Below are 15,685 nucleotides of genomic sequence, written 5' to 3'. Positions count from 1 at the left end.
CTAACTCTGTTCTCTGGTTTTTCTCACAGCTGGAACAGCTCTGGGGCTTGGAGTTGTGAACATTCTGCACAGCATCAACCCCTCACGTGTGATCCTTTCCGGCATCTTGGCGAGTCACTACGTCAACGTTGTCAAAGACGTGATCCATCAGCGAGCCTTGTTCTCTGTGCAAACTGTGGACGTGGTTGTCTCGGACCTGACGGATCCCGCCTTGCTGGGGGCGGCTAGCATGGTCCTGGATTATACCACACGCAGAATATATTAGGCAAGATGGCAGAAATAGATTTCATGCATCTCTGGTAGCACTTCGGGAGGAACAGTTTCCTTCCAAACATGAACAGCCTTTTTTCATATAAAATATAGAGGGATTTTTAGGAGGGCTAGCAGGTACTTCAATACCTCCTGAACTCTTTTATCTGATTTTTTTAATGACCTTATTTGGTTCTCTTGCTCATATCTTCACCCTGCAAGCTCAGGTGTTGTTACTTGTTGCAGGAAAGGTAATTTAATATGAAGATTTTTCTCATGGACTTTTCTGGATGAAATGTGCCACACCAATCAATTTCTGGTGGATGCTGGGATCCTACACCTTTGAAAGTAAAAGATGAGCCATGTAAACTTGTGTTCTTGTATGTACGGGGTTTCCAGCCATCACAACAGAAGGAAATGGAGATCTTCTCTAAACAAGTGAAGAAATGTCTCTTGCAGATATATGCATCAACTCACTCGTGCCTCTGGGAAGACCAAAACAAGCAGCTATAATCAAGCAGAGGCCAGTGTTAGACTATCTGATGATACAGAGATTATCCAGTTATTTATTGTTGAAGTAATATAAGAACCTTAGCTTGAAAGAAGAGTCTAGATGCGCTTATGGCAGTAGCTTCCAAGAGTTTATTAGAATATCCTAGGATGAAGCGGAAGGTAGACTGAACTGTCAGTTCTGGCTCCCATCATCTGTATTTTTAAAAAATTATCTGTCTCCTCTGACTTGGAGGTAACGACACGTTCTGGTTTAGTTTTTTCTAACAAATCCTCGTGGGTTTGTTTTTGCTTATGTTGGCCGTTTCATGTTCCATTGGTGTTTCATTCTCATTGATCCAGGCTGCTAGAATCTGCCTGGAAAAAAAGACGTCTTGGTTAGTTATGGGCGTGTGTGAAAATGTCTGATTTATTGTCTGGGTGTATTAACTTGGAGTGGAAGGCTGATCCTCACACTTACACTGGTGTTCAGAAGTGGACACAAATTTTAGCAACCCACACATAATCTGCTTACTTGTCGGCTGAGAGATTCTTTTCTCTTTACTCGCAGAATTCACACAAGCAGATCTCTGATAGGCTCTGACATTAGTTTGGATGTAGTTTATCAGTAGCCTCTTCCACTGTTGCTCTGAGCAGCTGGTTCATTCTTAGAGGAACAAGATTTGAAAAGGTTAAGATGGAAAGCCACTGGTGATAATCACCTGTGAGGAGTCTGGCAAAAAAAGTTAAGTGATTTATCTGAATTTCCTTAAGGTTGCATTACTCTGAGTAGCAATTTCACCAATTTTCCATGGCAAAAATATGGATAATCCCCCCACCACCACCACCACCACCACACACATGCAATTTCAGTTGCTGGCTGGGGGGGGGGGGTGGGGGAGATATGTTGTAGACTTGACCAATTCCATAAGGTGATGATAGGTCTTCCTGTTAAATTTTATCTGTAATGTGCACGTCTGTGAGGCTTGAATTCCAAGTTCTTTTGTTTTGCCTTGGATTTTCTTGATCTGGAAGTTTCATTCATTTGTTAGTTCATTCATTGATGAACCAGGTGGAAAATGTCTGGATTAGAGCATGGCAGGTACACAGCAACAGAAGGTTTCAGAAATAATTGCTGTTATCTTTTTTAGAACATTTCCAGTTTGCTTCTTGTCATAATTTTGTTTCCCTCAACCCTGGGGAAAGAGCAGGAACACCTGTAGATGTGGCTGACTTGAAATGTGTCTGTTTCACTTGCACAGCAGTAACTTAGTGAGAATTAGGGGCTGGGTCTACCCATCATATTTTGGAGTTCGTGGCTACAATTTCTCAGTCTTTCCATCCTGGTCAAAAGGAGATTTCAGGCCCACTGTTTAGCTTGCCAGGACACCACAGTAGAGATAGGACAAGAAATATCAGAGGCTACGGTGGTCTTCAGTAGAACAGCAAAAGGACTGGAAAAACCTGGATATGCTGGATCTGGAACGATGGGCTCTTTTCCCGCACCCCCTTTAAAACCAGTAGCAGTGGTGGTGAACCTATGGCACTGCAGATGTTCATGGACTACAATTCCCATCAGCCCCTGCCAGCACAGCCAATTGGCCATGCTGGCAGGGGATTATGGGAATTGTAGTCCATGAACATCTGCAGTGCCATAGGTTCGACACCATGGAGCTAGGGCATTTCATTCCACCCAACTTTCATTTTTCATGAAATATTTTTCTCTGTCTCATTTACACACATAAACTGGTGTTTGACAATTTGGCCTGCTCTATTCTTGTCCTGCTCCTCTGCACTTTCTGGGACATCAGTGTAACTTACATTGGAGCCACACCCTGCTACGCCACTGACTTCAATAGATTCAGGATTGCACTGTTAGCCAGATTAGAGGAGTATAAATTCTTTGACATATCAAACATCTTCTCTCCATTGCTACTCCCCCTTTTGCCTGCTCTAGAAGTTTAAAAAGTGTTCCATATTTATGCCAGCAGCTACTATGTGTGTAAGCCTCTCCCCAAAAATAGCAGCTAGGTATATCATCTCGTCCTTGGAAGTTCATTAATAACTAGCATATTTTGAGGCTTATTTGTTCTCTCTTTCTCGCATTGCCAATAAATGTACTGTCTGAGTAGCTAGAGTTTGGAAGCGTTCAAAGTTTTATTTGAGTTTCTCTGCACCATGCTTTTAATTCCACACGTATCACTTTTTCCATTTGTTTTTTTCCCCACACGTTTGCCTCTTCCACGGCTGACTTTTTATCCTTTTCTTTTACGAGCTCTTTTATGTTTATTTGATATCCTTCCCCCATGTTTTATTTCTAAAAGAACGAACGCCTTTCAAAAATTTTAAACCTGATTTTTAAAATCAGTCTGTCAACTATTAATCTAGAATCCGGTAGTAAAAACAAAACCAACAGAAGCCTCCCCTCCTCAAGGAAATAAAAAGAAAAGGAAAACCCAGGGCGGAGAGAAGGGCAAATACCGGAAAGAAGACTGCCAAGAAAGAATTCCTTCGAAGAAAAAAGTTGGAGAAATGTGACACTGATTTCATACCACTGGAAAACAATTGTATCGCTTGAATGTTGTAATAGGGTTTTAAATAAAGATATGCTATTTGGGTCTCATTTGTGCCATCAGCATTAAATTTAAGAATTAATTGCAAGCACCACGGAAATATTTAGCTGTTATTTCTGGCCATGCCCTTGTAGGTATTTGAGAATTTAATAAAGGGCAGCCAGGGTTCAAGATGCCCATTCTCAGGTCAGTCTTGTTAGTCACTTTGTCCATCAGCAGTGTGAGCAGCACTCTTAAGAACAATCCCTGCATCGAAGGAAGCCTTTTAGATTTTGTGTTTGGCTGCTGGTTGTGGTTTTGGCTACCAAGAGGAACAATAGAAGCAGCTCTTCATGTGGTTTGAGGGTATTCAGCCAGCAGCAGTGGCGTAGAGGTTAAGAGCTCATGCATCTAATCTGGAGGAACCGGGTTTGATTCCCAGCTCTGCCGCCTGAGCTGTGGAGGCTTATCTGGGGAATTCAGATTAGCCTGTACACTCCCACACACGCCAGCTGGGTGACCTTGGGCTAGTCACAGTTCTTCTGAGCTCTCTCAGCCCCACCTACCTCACAGGGTGTTTGTTGTGAGGGGGGAAGGGCAAGGAGATTGTAAGCCCCTTTGAGTCTCCTGCAGGAGAGAAAGGGGGGATATAAATCCAAACTCCTCTTCTTCTTCATAACATCCTATCAACTTAACACAGTTTTCTTTTGTTTCAGGGATATAGGATTTGTCTTACTGCCAGATGTACCTTTGGGTCTTCCACTAACTGGACTTCCCATTTAAGATGAATAGATCATAGAGTTGGAAGGGACCACAAAGGCCATCAAGTCCAACCCCTGCCGTGCAGGAATATGCAATCAAAGCATCCTTGGCCATCCAGCCTCCGTTTAAAAACCTCCAAAGAAGGAGACTCCACCACTCTCCTAGGCAGCGAATTTCACTGTAGAACAGCCTAGACCCGTGGTGGCGAACCTTTGGCACTCCAGATGTTGTGGACTACAATTCCCATCAGCCCCTGCCAGCATGGCCAATTGGCTATGCTGGCAAGGGCTGATGGGAATTGTAGTCCATAACATCTGGAGTGCCAAAGGTTCACCACCACTGGCCTAGACGGTCAGGAAGGTCTCCCTAATGTTTAGGTGGAATCTCTTTTCCTGCGCCTTGAATCCACTACAGATGTCATGTGTTACTGAACAAACATTTAAATCCAGAACTAAGGGGCAGGAAGAGGAGCTCAAGAAATCTAATTGTCCATTTTAGATAGCTGATAGCTCTTTCATCCACAAAGAAATTTATTTACTAAAAATGCTGTTATCTGTTTCAGCACATAATTATGGAGAACTCCCTCCTGCCTCTAATCCAATAGGTGTCAAACTCACGGCCCTCCCGATGTTATGGACTACAGTTCCCATAATCCCCTGCCAAGAGCTTCCAAATGAACTAACTTAATTTGGCCCATCTGTTTGTTTAAATATTTTTACCTCACTTTTTTCACACCGGGGAGCTCTAAGCAGCTTAACAGTACGATTGAGATTAACAATAAGGCGGCTATTATAAACCACCTTGAGGCAAGACGAAAGGCAGGATTTAAAAGTTTCAATCAATAATAAAACATGAACCGGAGCACGTACCTCCCAATGGGGCTCCAGTTACTGGGACAACTACAAGGATATTCTGGGCTGGTTCAGGGCCACAAGCTGCAGGAGGAGGAGGAGTTTGGGATTTATATCCTCCCTTTTTCTCCTGTGAGGAGACTCAAAGGGGGCTTACAATCTCCTTTCCCTGTGAGGTAGGTGGGGCTGAGAGAGATCCGAAGAACTGACTAGTCCAAGGTCATCCAGCTGGCATGTGGTGCAGTGCACAAGCTAACTGGTTCCCCAGATAAGCCTCCACAGCTCAAGTGGCAGAGCGGGGCATCAAACCCAGTTCTCCCAATTGCAGTGCACCTGCTCTTAGCCACTACACCACGGTGGCACAGGTTGAGAGGTAAGAGCCCTTCGGCTGGCGCCTCTAGCCAGGTTCATGCTTGCGGCTACTGGCAGATGCTCAGCCAACTGGGACGTTCTGCTACAGAGTCATCAATCCAACAGTTTGATTACATACTGTATTAGACCTGCTGTAACAAGCCTAATTTATATTTCTGCATTATCACCACACCTATTAGTACTTATTTGAAACCTGTATTGATAAAACAGCAAAGACAAATGTTAATCCAATGACCTGTATCAAACGAGTGGTCAATATTAGCTCAGCAAGACCAAATATTAGCACAGCAGCAAAACTGAAGCTGCAGTAGGTACAACTGCCGTAAAATTAATGGGCTAGTCCAAGTCAGCGCCTCAAGAGGAATTTCTTAAAGTCATTACTTGAGGCTCGTCATCGTCTTCTTCTGTAGATGAAGAAACTTGTGTACAGGCAGCACAGGACAGCTTATGGAGGGAGCAGAAAGCCCCACCTCAGCAACTGTTTGTTACAGCTTGTTTCTCAATTGTCCTAGGAAACTGGTCACGGTTTTTCCTCTAGTCTCAGGAATGGCTACTCCGTTCTGACTGTTTCCGGACCGTAGCCTGCCTTTGCTGCCAGAAGGGCTAGTGAGTACCACTGACGTTGCTTCAAAAGGGGATTAGACAGCTTCAGGGAGGAAAGGTTACTAGCTGCAGTGACTAAAAGGACCTTGCACATTCAGAGGTAATAAACCTCTAAACCCCATTGCCAGGAGGCAATATCGGAAGACAGCCCTGGCTTCCATGCCCTATTTGTTGGCACTCCCGGGTTGACACCTCTGCAAACTAGAATGCTGGACTAGACAGACCACCAGCCTCGTCCAGCAGGATACTCCTTATATTCCAGTTGTAGTAGAGGGTGAATAGGTGTGGCTTTCTTGGGGGTAGGGGCCGTCTCACATTTCCAGGACTTGCATTTCCTACTGTCACTGACGATATAATAAACATACCACTTGGCTGTGTATGCCCTTTTCTGCCTTAAGTACAGCTATGCAACTGATAAATATACTCACCCATAGAGGGCAAAGCTGCTCCTGGATTTCAAAATAAAAACAGCTGCTCTGTGGAGGTCTGTTATGCAGCTGTTAGGATTTGCACTAATAGATTCCCCTTTGAGGAAGCCCCTTACCAACAGGGCAATATTGTTGCCCTGAATGTTTGCTAGTGTCTTGGTTGAGTACTAAATAAAAGCTTGCGGAAAATTCCCCCTCACACCAAAATTAGTAAGGATCTTTGAGTAGTTTCCTTTCCCACCTTTCTTTTTGGTTCACTTAACTGCCGCGTTCAGATTCTCATTTTTGTGGGCATATTCTTTTCTTACAACTGTTTTTGATCAATCTTAGGGTTTCTATGACTTTTACTAGCAAATCATTAAACTCCATCGAGTGCCATATTAATCATTGCTCCGCTTCACAGTTTTACCTCATGAAACGAGAAGGCGTTTCTCATGGTGCTGAGTACTTATAAAAACTAGAAAGAAGGGTTAAATTACGAGAACAGACTTGGTTGCCTTTCTCTAACATTTCTCTTGTGTCGACGGGGGGAGATGATTTCACCTCATAGTCAATGTGAAGTTTGCTTCTTTAGAATATTAATTTTTCATTATTCGGGTGCCGTAAAACATCTCCCATGGATCCAGGCTCTCAGAACACTTCCCGTCACAAATCAGACCAACGATAAGTTTCAAACGTTTTACTGAAGAGTTCGATATACACCAATTACAATGAAAAGTAACAATGATTGCATGACAATTAAATCATCATTTAAAAATTAGAGCAAGGAAAAGAAGTTTCGGCAAGACCTCAAGTAAGTAAGTTAAGGAACAGATACTCCAGAACAAAAGTTTTAAATCAAAAAATTCCACTGCTGGAATACCCCTACAGGCATGATCAACAAATAAAGGTTATTTTAACCTAAGTTCCTAAGCAAAATCAAACATTGACGTAGATTTGGATCAGCATAGTTATCAGGGTTACAGCATACAGTATTGTACAATGGTCATTCTTGTCTGCACTCAGAAGGGACCTGCTATTTCATATTCTTACAGCTGCTCCATTCCCCAAATTCAGGATTCCAATCATTTTGAGTATGAAACCACCTCATTTGCCCAAGACCCAACACTGTTTAGAGGTTTGAGATCACAGCTTAACAATCAATCCATACTCACACGAGGTCTTGTTATGTGCTTGATGACTTTGCCTAGATCCGTGGTGGCGAACCTTTGGCACTCCAGCTGTTATGGACTACAATTCCCATCAGTCCCTGCTAGCATGGCCAATTGGCAGGGGCTGATGGGAATTGTAGTCCATAACAGCAGATGAAACCGCCTATGAAAAAACCTAGATCATGGGCAGGAAGCTTCTTTTGGTTTGCACCTGAAGGTCCATCTGTGGTGGAGTCTCCCTATAAACTACTACGAAGTCACTATAGTATGTAAAACAAATTAGGATTGCAAATGGGATCACATGACCCTGGAACAGGAAGAAGCTGACTACATTGGCTCCCAGGAAAATCCTCATACTTGGTTAGAAACTTTTTCCCTAGACCAAATAGAGGTATAATTGACAAATACAACTGCCTTTAATCAATGATTATTTCCAGTCAAGAGAGGCACTAATAACTATGACTCGATGAGGGAACCATTCCTACATTTGGTAGAAAAGCCATAGGATCAAACACACCCTTCTTGCAAAATTCTGTTGCATTCAGTTCTAGTTTTACTGACGTGTGGGTGTGCGTGGGGGGTATCCATCCGTTCTGAGCAACACTTAACCTTTTGTTTTGCTTGTTGTGTCGAGGGCTTCGTTACACAGCTTACTCCCCCAAGAAGGGGTGGGAAAACACATTTTAATTAGCATCTACATTTCAGTTACAGTTTATTCTACAGGACATGCCCTGCCTAAGAAAATCGTCTGCTGCACAACTCCTAGACTACAGTAAGCTTGGACGGGCTTTTATCAAGATAGGCAGTGGTTAGTGGAACTGCCTGCAGGTGTTTCCAAAAATGTGGCAATGGCAGTAATAGGGGAGAGTCAGATTTTTACAGGGTGCTCCAGGCCTCATCCAAGATGGCTTCACTTATAAATTTTAGAGCCACCAAATCCTAGAAGAACCTGGCAGATCACCAAGAGTTCAGTGTGCTCTTCCCAGCTGCTCCCTCTTCTCCCTGACAGATGGCTGAATGGAAGCTTCAGTCATCCCTACACCACCCAATAGCGGCCTTATGGTCTGGGCGGGTGGGACTGTAGCACGATAACTCCCAACAGTACATTGGTTTGGGCTGGATCCAAGTTTAGGAAGAGGGAGAGCATATACATGCACTTCAGAGCATTCTGGCCTTCTCCTTGTGATTCTTTTCTTAGCTGGCCCTGTGATCAGACCAAGTGTGAGGGCACAGAGCACAGAATAAAGCACATGACTACAGAAACTTGGGACTATTTCCTGCAGGGTCCTGTTATGAAATTCAGGGTACAGTTTGCTTCCCTCCACAGGGGAGAAGGATCATTAGTTTATGATAGGCCAGAGTAACCCCACAAACTGCAGTCCTCTGGCAGCAGACATCTTGAGAACCATCTAGCTGCTCCATTCTTCAGGGTGGCACTTCCACACAGCTGTATTGCCTCGTTCCCTTTACTGCCAAAATGGTTGCTGGGAATGTTACTGGCCCTGGCCCATGAGGGAACAATCCCGTATTTCAAAGAAACCAAAAACAATTCCCTTGAGAACCTGCATGAAAACACTGACAGACCCCACCCATCCTCCATGTCAGGCGGACTAAAATAGCTAGGAGACACTCCTAGACTGCTTCTGTGAGATAGTTGCTAGGACCTTTCCATACTACCTCCATTTATCTAAGCTGGAAGCTCCGGGACACAAGGGGAAACCAGGCTCTGCACAAAACCACAAGACAAGAACTGGCCAAAGAATACCACTGTCCTTATCTTTCAGGCGAGGATGCCGGGGCAAGATACACAATGCTGTTTTATCCTAATACTGAGAGAGACGCTAGGCTGAAAGTAAGGAGGTCCACTTTTATGGAGCTTCAAACCCAAATAGTTTTGAGCCCAGTGTTTGAATCCAGATCTCCCCGGCCCTCATGTGACACACACACAGGCACTCTACACCAACTGCTCCACTGAGTCGCTGGAAGTCTAACTGACTTTGTTCCCGGAAACAGCAGAAGCACCCTGAGTCCACTGAACGGAAGAGGAATTATCCTATAGGCATCACGAGCAGGTGAGCCAAGTTTAAGGGAAACTGCATAGGCAGCATCATTTCACCACCAAAATGTTGCACTGGCAGAATCCGAAGTTGAAAAATCCCTTCTTGTACCGCAGAAAGTGAAGCAGCCATCCAGCCTTGGCTTTATCAACCCTATGCATTAATTTCCCACCCCACTGTAGCACATGTATCTTGCAAATCCATGGGTTGTTAACCTTATTCTTCCCCCACGAATACACACAATTGATTTGGGCCGCATCTAATCCTCTTCTGTACCAGCAGAATTAAGCTGACAGATGGGAGGTGGGCGTGCACCAAGATCCCTTGGCCATCTACCTCAATAAAAGGTTAGAGCAGCTCCCACTGGAGCTACAACCGTAGGGAAGACACCGCGACCAGCGGTGATAACAGAGCAGACAGGGGAAAGGGCATGCAATGGCGGAGATGTTGAGATTTGGTCTGCAAGTGTGTGGGGAACTTAATACAGATACAAGGTAACCCAATAGGAAAAAGGGCTCCCTTTAGAAGGCAGTCTATCATCGATGAAGCTGAACCATCTCAAGAACCGCTTTCCGCAAGGGAGAAAAATGCATACCGACAAGTGTCCATGGCAACTTTGAACCTGCTGGCCCATGACCTGCATGTGGAAAGTTGCTTATTTTATTTAGCCCCACACAGGGAAAAAAAGAGCAGTTGAAACAGGCCTTTAATATGTTTACAGCTGATCATGAAATCTCAGTGTTTGAGCCCACCAAGACTACAATGTCTGGAAGTTTCCTCCCAATTTGGAATACTGGAAGGACACATACGGAGAGAAGGAACATGCAATCACAAACAATGATCAAACTCTAAATACACCGTGAGGTTTGGTCCAAAAAGAACATTGAAACATAATTAATCCAATTACTGCAAACACAGCTTCTCTGAGTAAAGGTAAAGGTATTGCATTTGTCGTGTCATGTCGCGGGTGCCTTCCCGGCCTTCAGCGAACCAATGGAGCCTGCTTGAGGGAAAATCCCAGCCACGGGAGCGATAAAGGGACAAATCGCCCATAGCCTCGCTTGCTGGACTTCTCGGTTAAAGTCACACAGAAGCGAAGCCATTACCGCGTTTCCCCACTTTCGGTGCCAGGGAGGATGACGTCAACGCTTATCGTTCCCACAAAGGCTTCTTCGGCTGCCCTGAAAGCAATGCAATCCCATGTTCAGTTTCAGTAGTGGACACTGCCCTACCCAACCCTGAGTGGCTCTTTGCTTCCTTTGGTTTAAAAAGTTCCACGGGTGTGAGAATCTAGAAGTTTTTCTAGACTTCCCGGCCCTCTAACCCTGAGCTTCCAGAGCAGGAGGTGAGAAGTGCTTGGCAGCGGCCAGGCTTGCTTGAGCTATGCAAAATGGTGGAATACAGGTGCTTGTTCAAGTAAGCCCTCGCTCGGCCTGTGGCGTATAACCAAGATGTCAAGGTTACCTCAGAGAACATGAAAACAGCCCCACCAATGCTCTATGTCAGTGATGGCGAACCTATGGCACGGGTGCCAGAGGTGGCACTCGGAGCCCTCTCTGTGGGCACGCACACACAGAGTTCATAATGCGGGGGGGCGGAAAATCACTCCCCCCCCCACACACACACACCTAGACTGGCCTGGGCCACTGAGCACAACATGCGCGAACCATGGTGACCAGGGAGCACTCGGCTGGTGGGCCTGGTGCCCGAGCTCCGGGTGGCTTCTGCCGAAGGCGGTGCAGGGGCATAGAGATGCTAGAGAGGCACAGAGTGGTGCGCAGAGGACTTGCTGGAGGCTAGAGCAGGCTGGCCCCTGCTCTAGGGGGTGGGGCGGAGGATGAGGGAGCCAACTGGTTTTTTTTAACTAAAACCTCAGCATTCAGGTTAAATTGCCGGGTTGGCACTTTGCGATAAATAACTGGGGTTTGGGTTGCAATTTGGGCACTCGGTCTTACATCTGTAGACATCTGGGGGTTCTGCAGCAAGGGATGAGAATTACAACAGGGGTCCTTGTGAGTACAGCCCAATTTGGAAATATGATGTTTAGTACATGTCACTCAGACATGCCACATAGTTAGTGCCTCACCCTCAGGTGACAGTATAAAACACAACACATGAATCTTGATAAAGCAGAACCATTCACAGGAAGCATGTGCTAGCTAGGAGGGCCTCCTGGTGGTACTATTGGAAACTGCCTTCCGAGGCTCCCAAGCCCTCAAGTGAGAACGTCACATTGATTTCCAAGTCTTCGGAGAAGCAGAGTAAATCCGTGGAAGAGCTCTGAAGTCACAGCTCTGCTGCTGACACGTGCTAAGGACTTGCACTATCTGGGCTGGAGCAGGGAAAGGATAACTTGGGCCTGTTTGCCTGAAGGATAACTTGGGCCTGTTTGTCGCATCCAGGAACAGGGTCCTAGTCTGTGGGCATCGCCGTATAGCATTCACGTTATCCTTTCAGCACTGGCCCGCTGCCAACAAGGCTGTTCAAGCACACAAGTAACTTGGGGAGGGCTAACTGAAGCAAAGAGCAAAGCCCCCGGTACCCACACAACTGCAGAAGCCGTAAGCACCCCCTAACGAGGCGGAGGACCAGGAGGGACAGAAGCCGTCCTCCGCTCCAACAAGCAGTACAGAAAAAGCAATGAGGATGTTCTCGTGAGGTTTAAGCACGGATCACAAAAGATGGTTGTTGTTGTTGGGTTTTTTTTGTTTTTACAAACACCACTGATGAGGAGGATCACTACGACACTGCTGTTTCATGTGACGAGACACTTAAAGGGCAGTGAAGAGTTTACTTAACTGTTCTAGGCTGTAGCAAGGATGGTTTATGTTTGTGCTTAAAGGTGGAGAGAAGAAAAGAAACAAAAAAAAGGAGAGTTTAAGTCAGATATAGAAGATGAAAATGAGCATAATGCAGATGGTAAGTAAAGCTGGCCGGACATGCATTTTTTAGCACTGTCTGCATTCGGGATACATGCTGCCCACTTTATTTTTGAAGCTGCGGAATTATAGATCACAACCCCCGCCCCTTTACAGGAAATGTTCACTCAGGAGTCTCTCAACATCAGCTTCGATGACAAAAAAAGCAAAGGCAAAAACCACCTGTAAATACAGCATTTCTCAAGTCCTGGTTGGCAGCAACCTAAAAGAATTCCGCTTACAGAGAGGAGCTTTAATGCCAGTTCCTTTGGACTACACGGCCTTGCCCAGTTCTATAAGAATGAAACAGGTATGCAAAAACCACAGGCTTCTCCAGGTGGTGCCACGTGCCATTCCTAGAGGCACTGTGACAGGCCACGAAACAGGAAGTACAACATTAAAGAGTACTTCCTCTTTACAGGGGAGGAGTATATGTATTTGACACATTTTCCTCTCACCTCACTCCTAGACACAACTCAAAACCCAACATCTGGAAACTAATACAGAAGTATCACATTTCGAGGACAAACTTCTGCAACCGTTCTGTGTTCCCTGGACACAATTCTTACAGGCAGATTTTTTGACCAGCACAAAGCAACATCTGGTCAGCGGAAATCCAAACATTAAGAACCTTGGCCTGACTTGATCTCTAGGTTTCTCAAAATCCAACTACTTCTGCTACTTCAGAAAACTGCAACTGCATTTTCCCCATTCTCAATTATTCTAGTTTAATTGGTTGTTGTGGGTTTTCCAGGCTGTGTGGCCGTGGTCTGGTAGATCTTGTTTCTAACGTTTCGCCTGGATCCAGGACACAGTGTGTAACAGACTTCCCTCTGTGATACCCCTCTGAAGATGCCCGCCACAGGCGCAGGCGAAACGTTAGGAACAAGATCCACCAGACCACAGCCACACAGCATGGAAAACCCACCAGAATCAGTTGAATCTGGCCGTGAAAGCCTTCGACAACACACTCTAATTTAGCATTTCCATTTTAATGGGCTTAGGGGAGGTGCTTCCTCATGGAAAAACTTGTAAGTAAGCTGTCTGGCCACTGTGTTTTGCCTTTGAAGGTTGGTAAACTTCAACAGTCTTGAGGGACTACACACTTATTCAGCTACACAATCGCACTCCTGTCACAGGTCATCAAGATCTCCGATCAAATCAAAAGCCAACAGGTCACCCCAACATGTAAAAGTGAACTCTCAAACAGCCCACCTTCTGAAGTTAGGATGATGGTGGGAAGGGCCATTAAGTCATGACCAATGGTGACCCCGTAGTAGTGTTTTCAAGGCAAGAGACAAGCCTGCCTCTGCATAGCAATTCTGGACTTCCTTGGGGGTCTCCTATCCAAGCACTGATCAGGGATAACTCTACTGAGCTTTTGAGATTACGCTAGCTGGGCCATCTAGATCAGATCCATTAAGTATCCTTTCAGATTTTTGTCACAGTATGTTAGAGCCACGAATTCACTAAGGCAGGCTACAAACTTGCAGTTAGCGCCCCCACCCCCCTCCCAAGTTCCTTTCACTACCACTTACACCCTTTTTCATGGATGAAACTGGTATGTCCTTCCCTATCTTGGGAAATGCTTCCTTGAAATCCACTCTAATGCAGAAAAATCTCCCCATCTGGACAACATGCTGATCTTGGGAGTCCTGCCCCCTGGAGAAAACCTTTACAGATCAGAAACGTCACAGAACCTGACAGATCAATGGAAGTTGACAGATAAATAGACGAGACAAGAGAGCAGTAGTTAGGCAACATACACATAACCAATCACGTCAGCGGAGGGTTGTTTGTAGAAAGCTTCATCTGCCACCCTAGGTAGCAAGTGGTCCATAGGCAAGCAGGCAGGAAGGAAAAAAAGAAGAGTGAGCAGCAGGAAACACAGCAGAAGTAGTGTTAGGTTTCACATGTCAAGCAGGCAACAAGTTAGATTGCACCAGAAAGATATTGACATACATTTCCAGACAAGAAAGCCATCTTTAAGAAACAGGGACAAGTCCCTTGCTACATGTTACAGAACACTGCGGCTCACTGCAGAGGTGATGGTGGTTCCCTGAAAATGAGGGTTCAAAAATGGAAGCCAGAACAACGTGCTGGTGAACTGACTCATCACGACTCCCATCCCCAGAGTGTTTTGGGCAGGCAAGAGATGAGCAGAGGCAATTGGCCATCACCACCTCGTGCATATTATTATTATTGTTATTGTTATTATTTAGATTTCAAAGCTGCCAGATCTTTAGCTGGTTGTTGGCCTTCATTACAATTCGAGCCTCACCCAGAGGCTTAGGAAGTTGCAATGTATTGTTGTAGTATTCATGCGGACCCCAGCAGGACTGGCTTCTGAATCTGACCTATGTTAATTTTGTCAATTCGAAGTTGTTTCAAGTGCTGCCCTAGTGTTTCTGGGATGGCACCCAGCGTGTCAATTACCACTGGGACGACCTCAGCTGGTTTGTGCCATAGACGTTGAAGCTTGATTTTCAAATCGCGGTATCTAGTGACCTTCTAGACCAGGGGTAGGGAACCTTTAACACTCAAAGAGCCATTTGGACCCGTTTTCCATGGGAAAAGAAAACACTTGGAGCCACAAATAATTTTTGACATTTAAAATAAAGATAACACTGTATATATTGGGTTTTTTAACCTTTTACTCCGCTCATTCTGAGAAGGCCATGGATGCGTCCGCCCTGTTGCCTGCAGGGCGGGCAAGGATGGGGCCAGCAGCTCGGCCTCGCTGGCCGCCAGGAAAACACCGATCCCGGCTCAAAGGGGCGAGGCGAGAGAGCGGTGGCGTGTTGGCAGGCGCGTTGATGCTGCCCTGCTGCAGAGGCTGGGCGAGATGGGACCAGCTGCTTCATTTCCGTGGAGCCGCCAGTGCAAGGGCAGAAAAGAGCATGTGGCTCTCGAGCGCGGGTTCCCCTACCCTGTTCTGGAGCCTTATCTAAAGTGGCATTATTATTATTATTATTATTATTATTATTATTATTATTATTATTATTATTAAAAATTTAATAAATCACCCACCCCAAAGGGCTCTGGGCGGTGTACAACAAAACTACTAAAAACAATAGTGCACAATAAATTAATAAATAATTAAACATTCATAACTGCATAGGAACCTCAGCCTCTGTCAGTTTCCTCCCATCCAAGTCCTAATCGTAGCCAACCCTGCTTACCTCCTAAGTTCTGATGAGCCTGGGCTAAGCTGGGTACTTGTGTTAGGCTTATAAAAAGACGGTGGCCAAAT

General features: G+C 45.3%; 2 protein-coding genes across 4 annotated transcripts in view; one reads left to right on the top strand and one right to left on the bottom strand.

Annotated features, from left to right (window-relative positions):
• GNE (glucosamine (UDP-N-acetyl)-2-epimerase/N-acetylmannosamine kinase) overlaps nt 1–3,361 on the top strand; it is a 30,905-nt gene extending 27,544 nt beyond the window's left edge. The window contains 1 exon segment of the mRNA XM_048503350.1: nt 30–3,361. Within this exon segment, the coding sequence (XP_048359307.1) occupies nt 30–265 (236 nt within the window). The 3' untranslated portion in view covers nt 266–3,361.
• A 3,609-nt stretch (nt 3,362–6,970) lies between these two features.
• Nucleotides 6,971–15,685, bottom strand: part of CLTA (clathrin light chain A) — a 31,903-nt gene continuing 23,188 nt past the window's right edge. Inside the window, exons 5-8 of one of the 3 annotated variants that reach the window (XM_048502981.1) lie at nt 14,199–14,252; nt 12,314–12,349; nt 7,633–10,695; nt 6,971–7,492 (exon numbers count right to left, since the gene is read on the bottom strand). In XM_048502981.1, the coding sequence (XP_048358938.1) occupies nt 10,617–10,695; nt 12,314–12,349; nt 14,199–14,252 (169 nt within the window). In that variant the 3' untranslated portion in view covers nt 6,971–7,492; nt 7,633–10,616. The remainder of the gene's footprint in view (nt 7,493–7,632; nt 10,696–12,313; nt 12,350–14,198; nt 14,253–15,685) is intronic. The other 2 variants (XM_048502982.1, XM_048502983.1) reach the window with 2 other exon arrangements.

Source organism: Sphaerodactylus townsendi, linkage group LG07 (assembly GCF_021028975.2).
Source record: "Sphaerodactylus townsendi isolate TG3544 linkage group LG07, MPM_Stown_v2.3, whole genome shotgun sequence".
In the NCBI taxonomy this organism is placed as follows: Eukaryota; Metazoa; Chordata; class Lepidosauria; order Squamata; family Sphaerodactylidae; genus Sphaerodactylus; species Sphaerodactylus townsendi.
The sequence above is the reverse complement of the archived record's forward strand: the minus strand, read 5'-3'. Positions and strand labels throughout refer to the sequence as shown.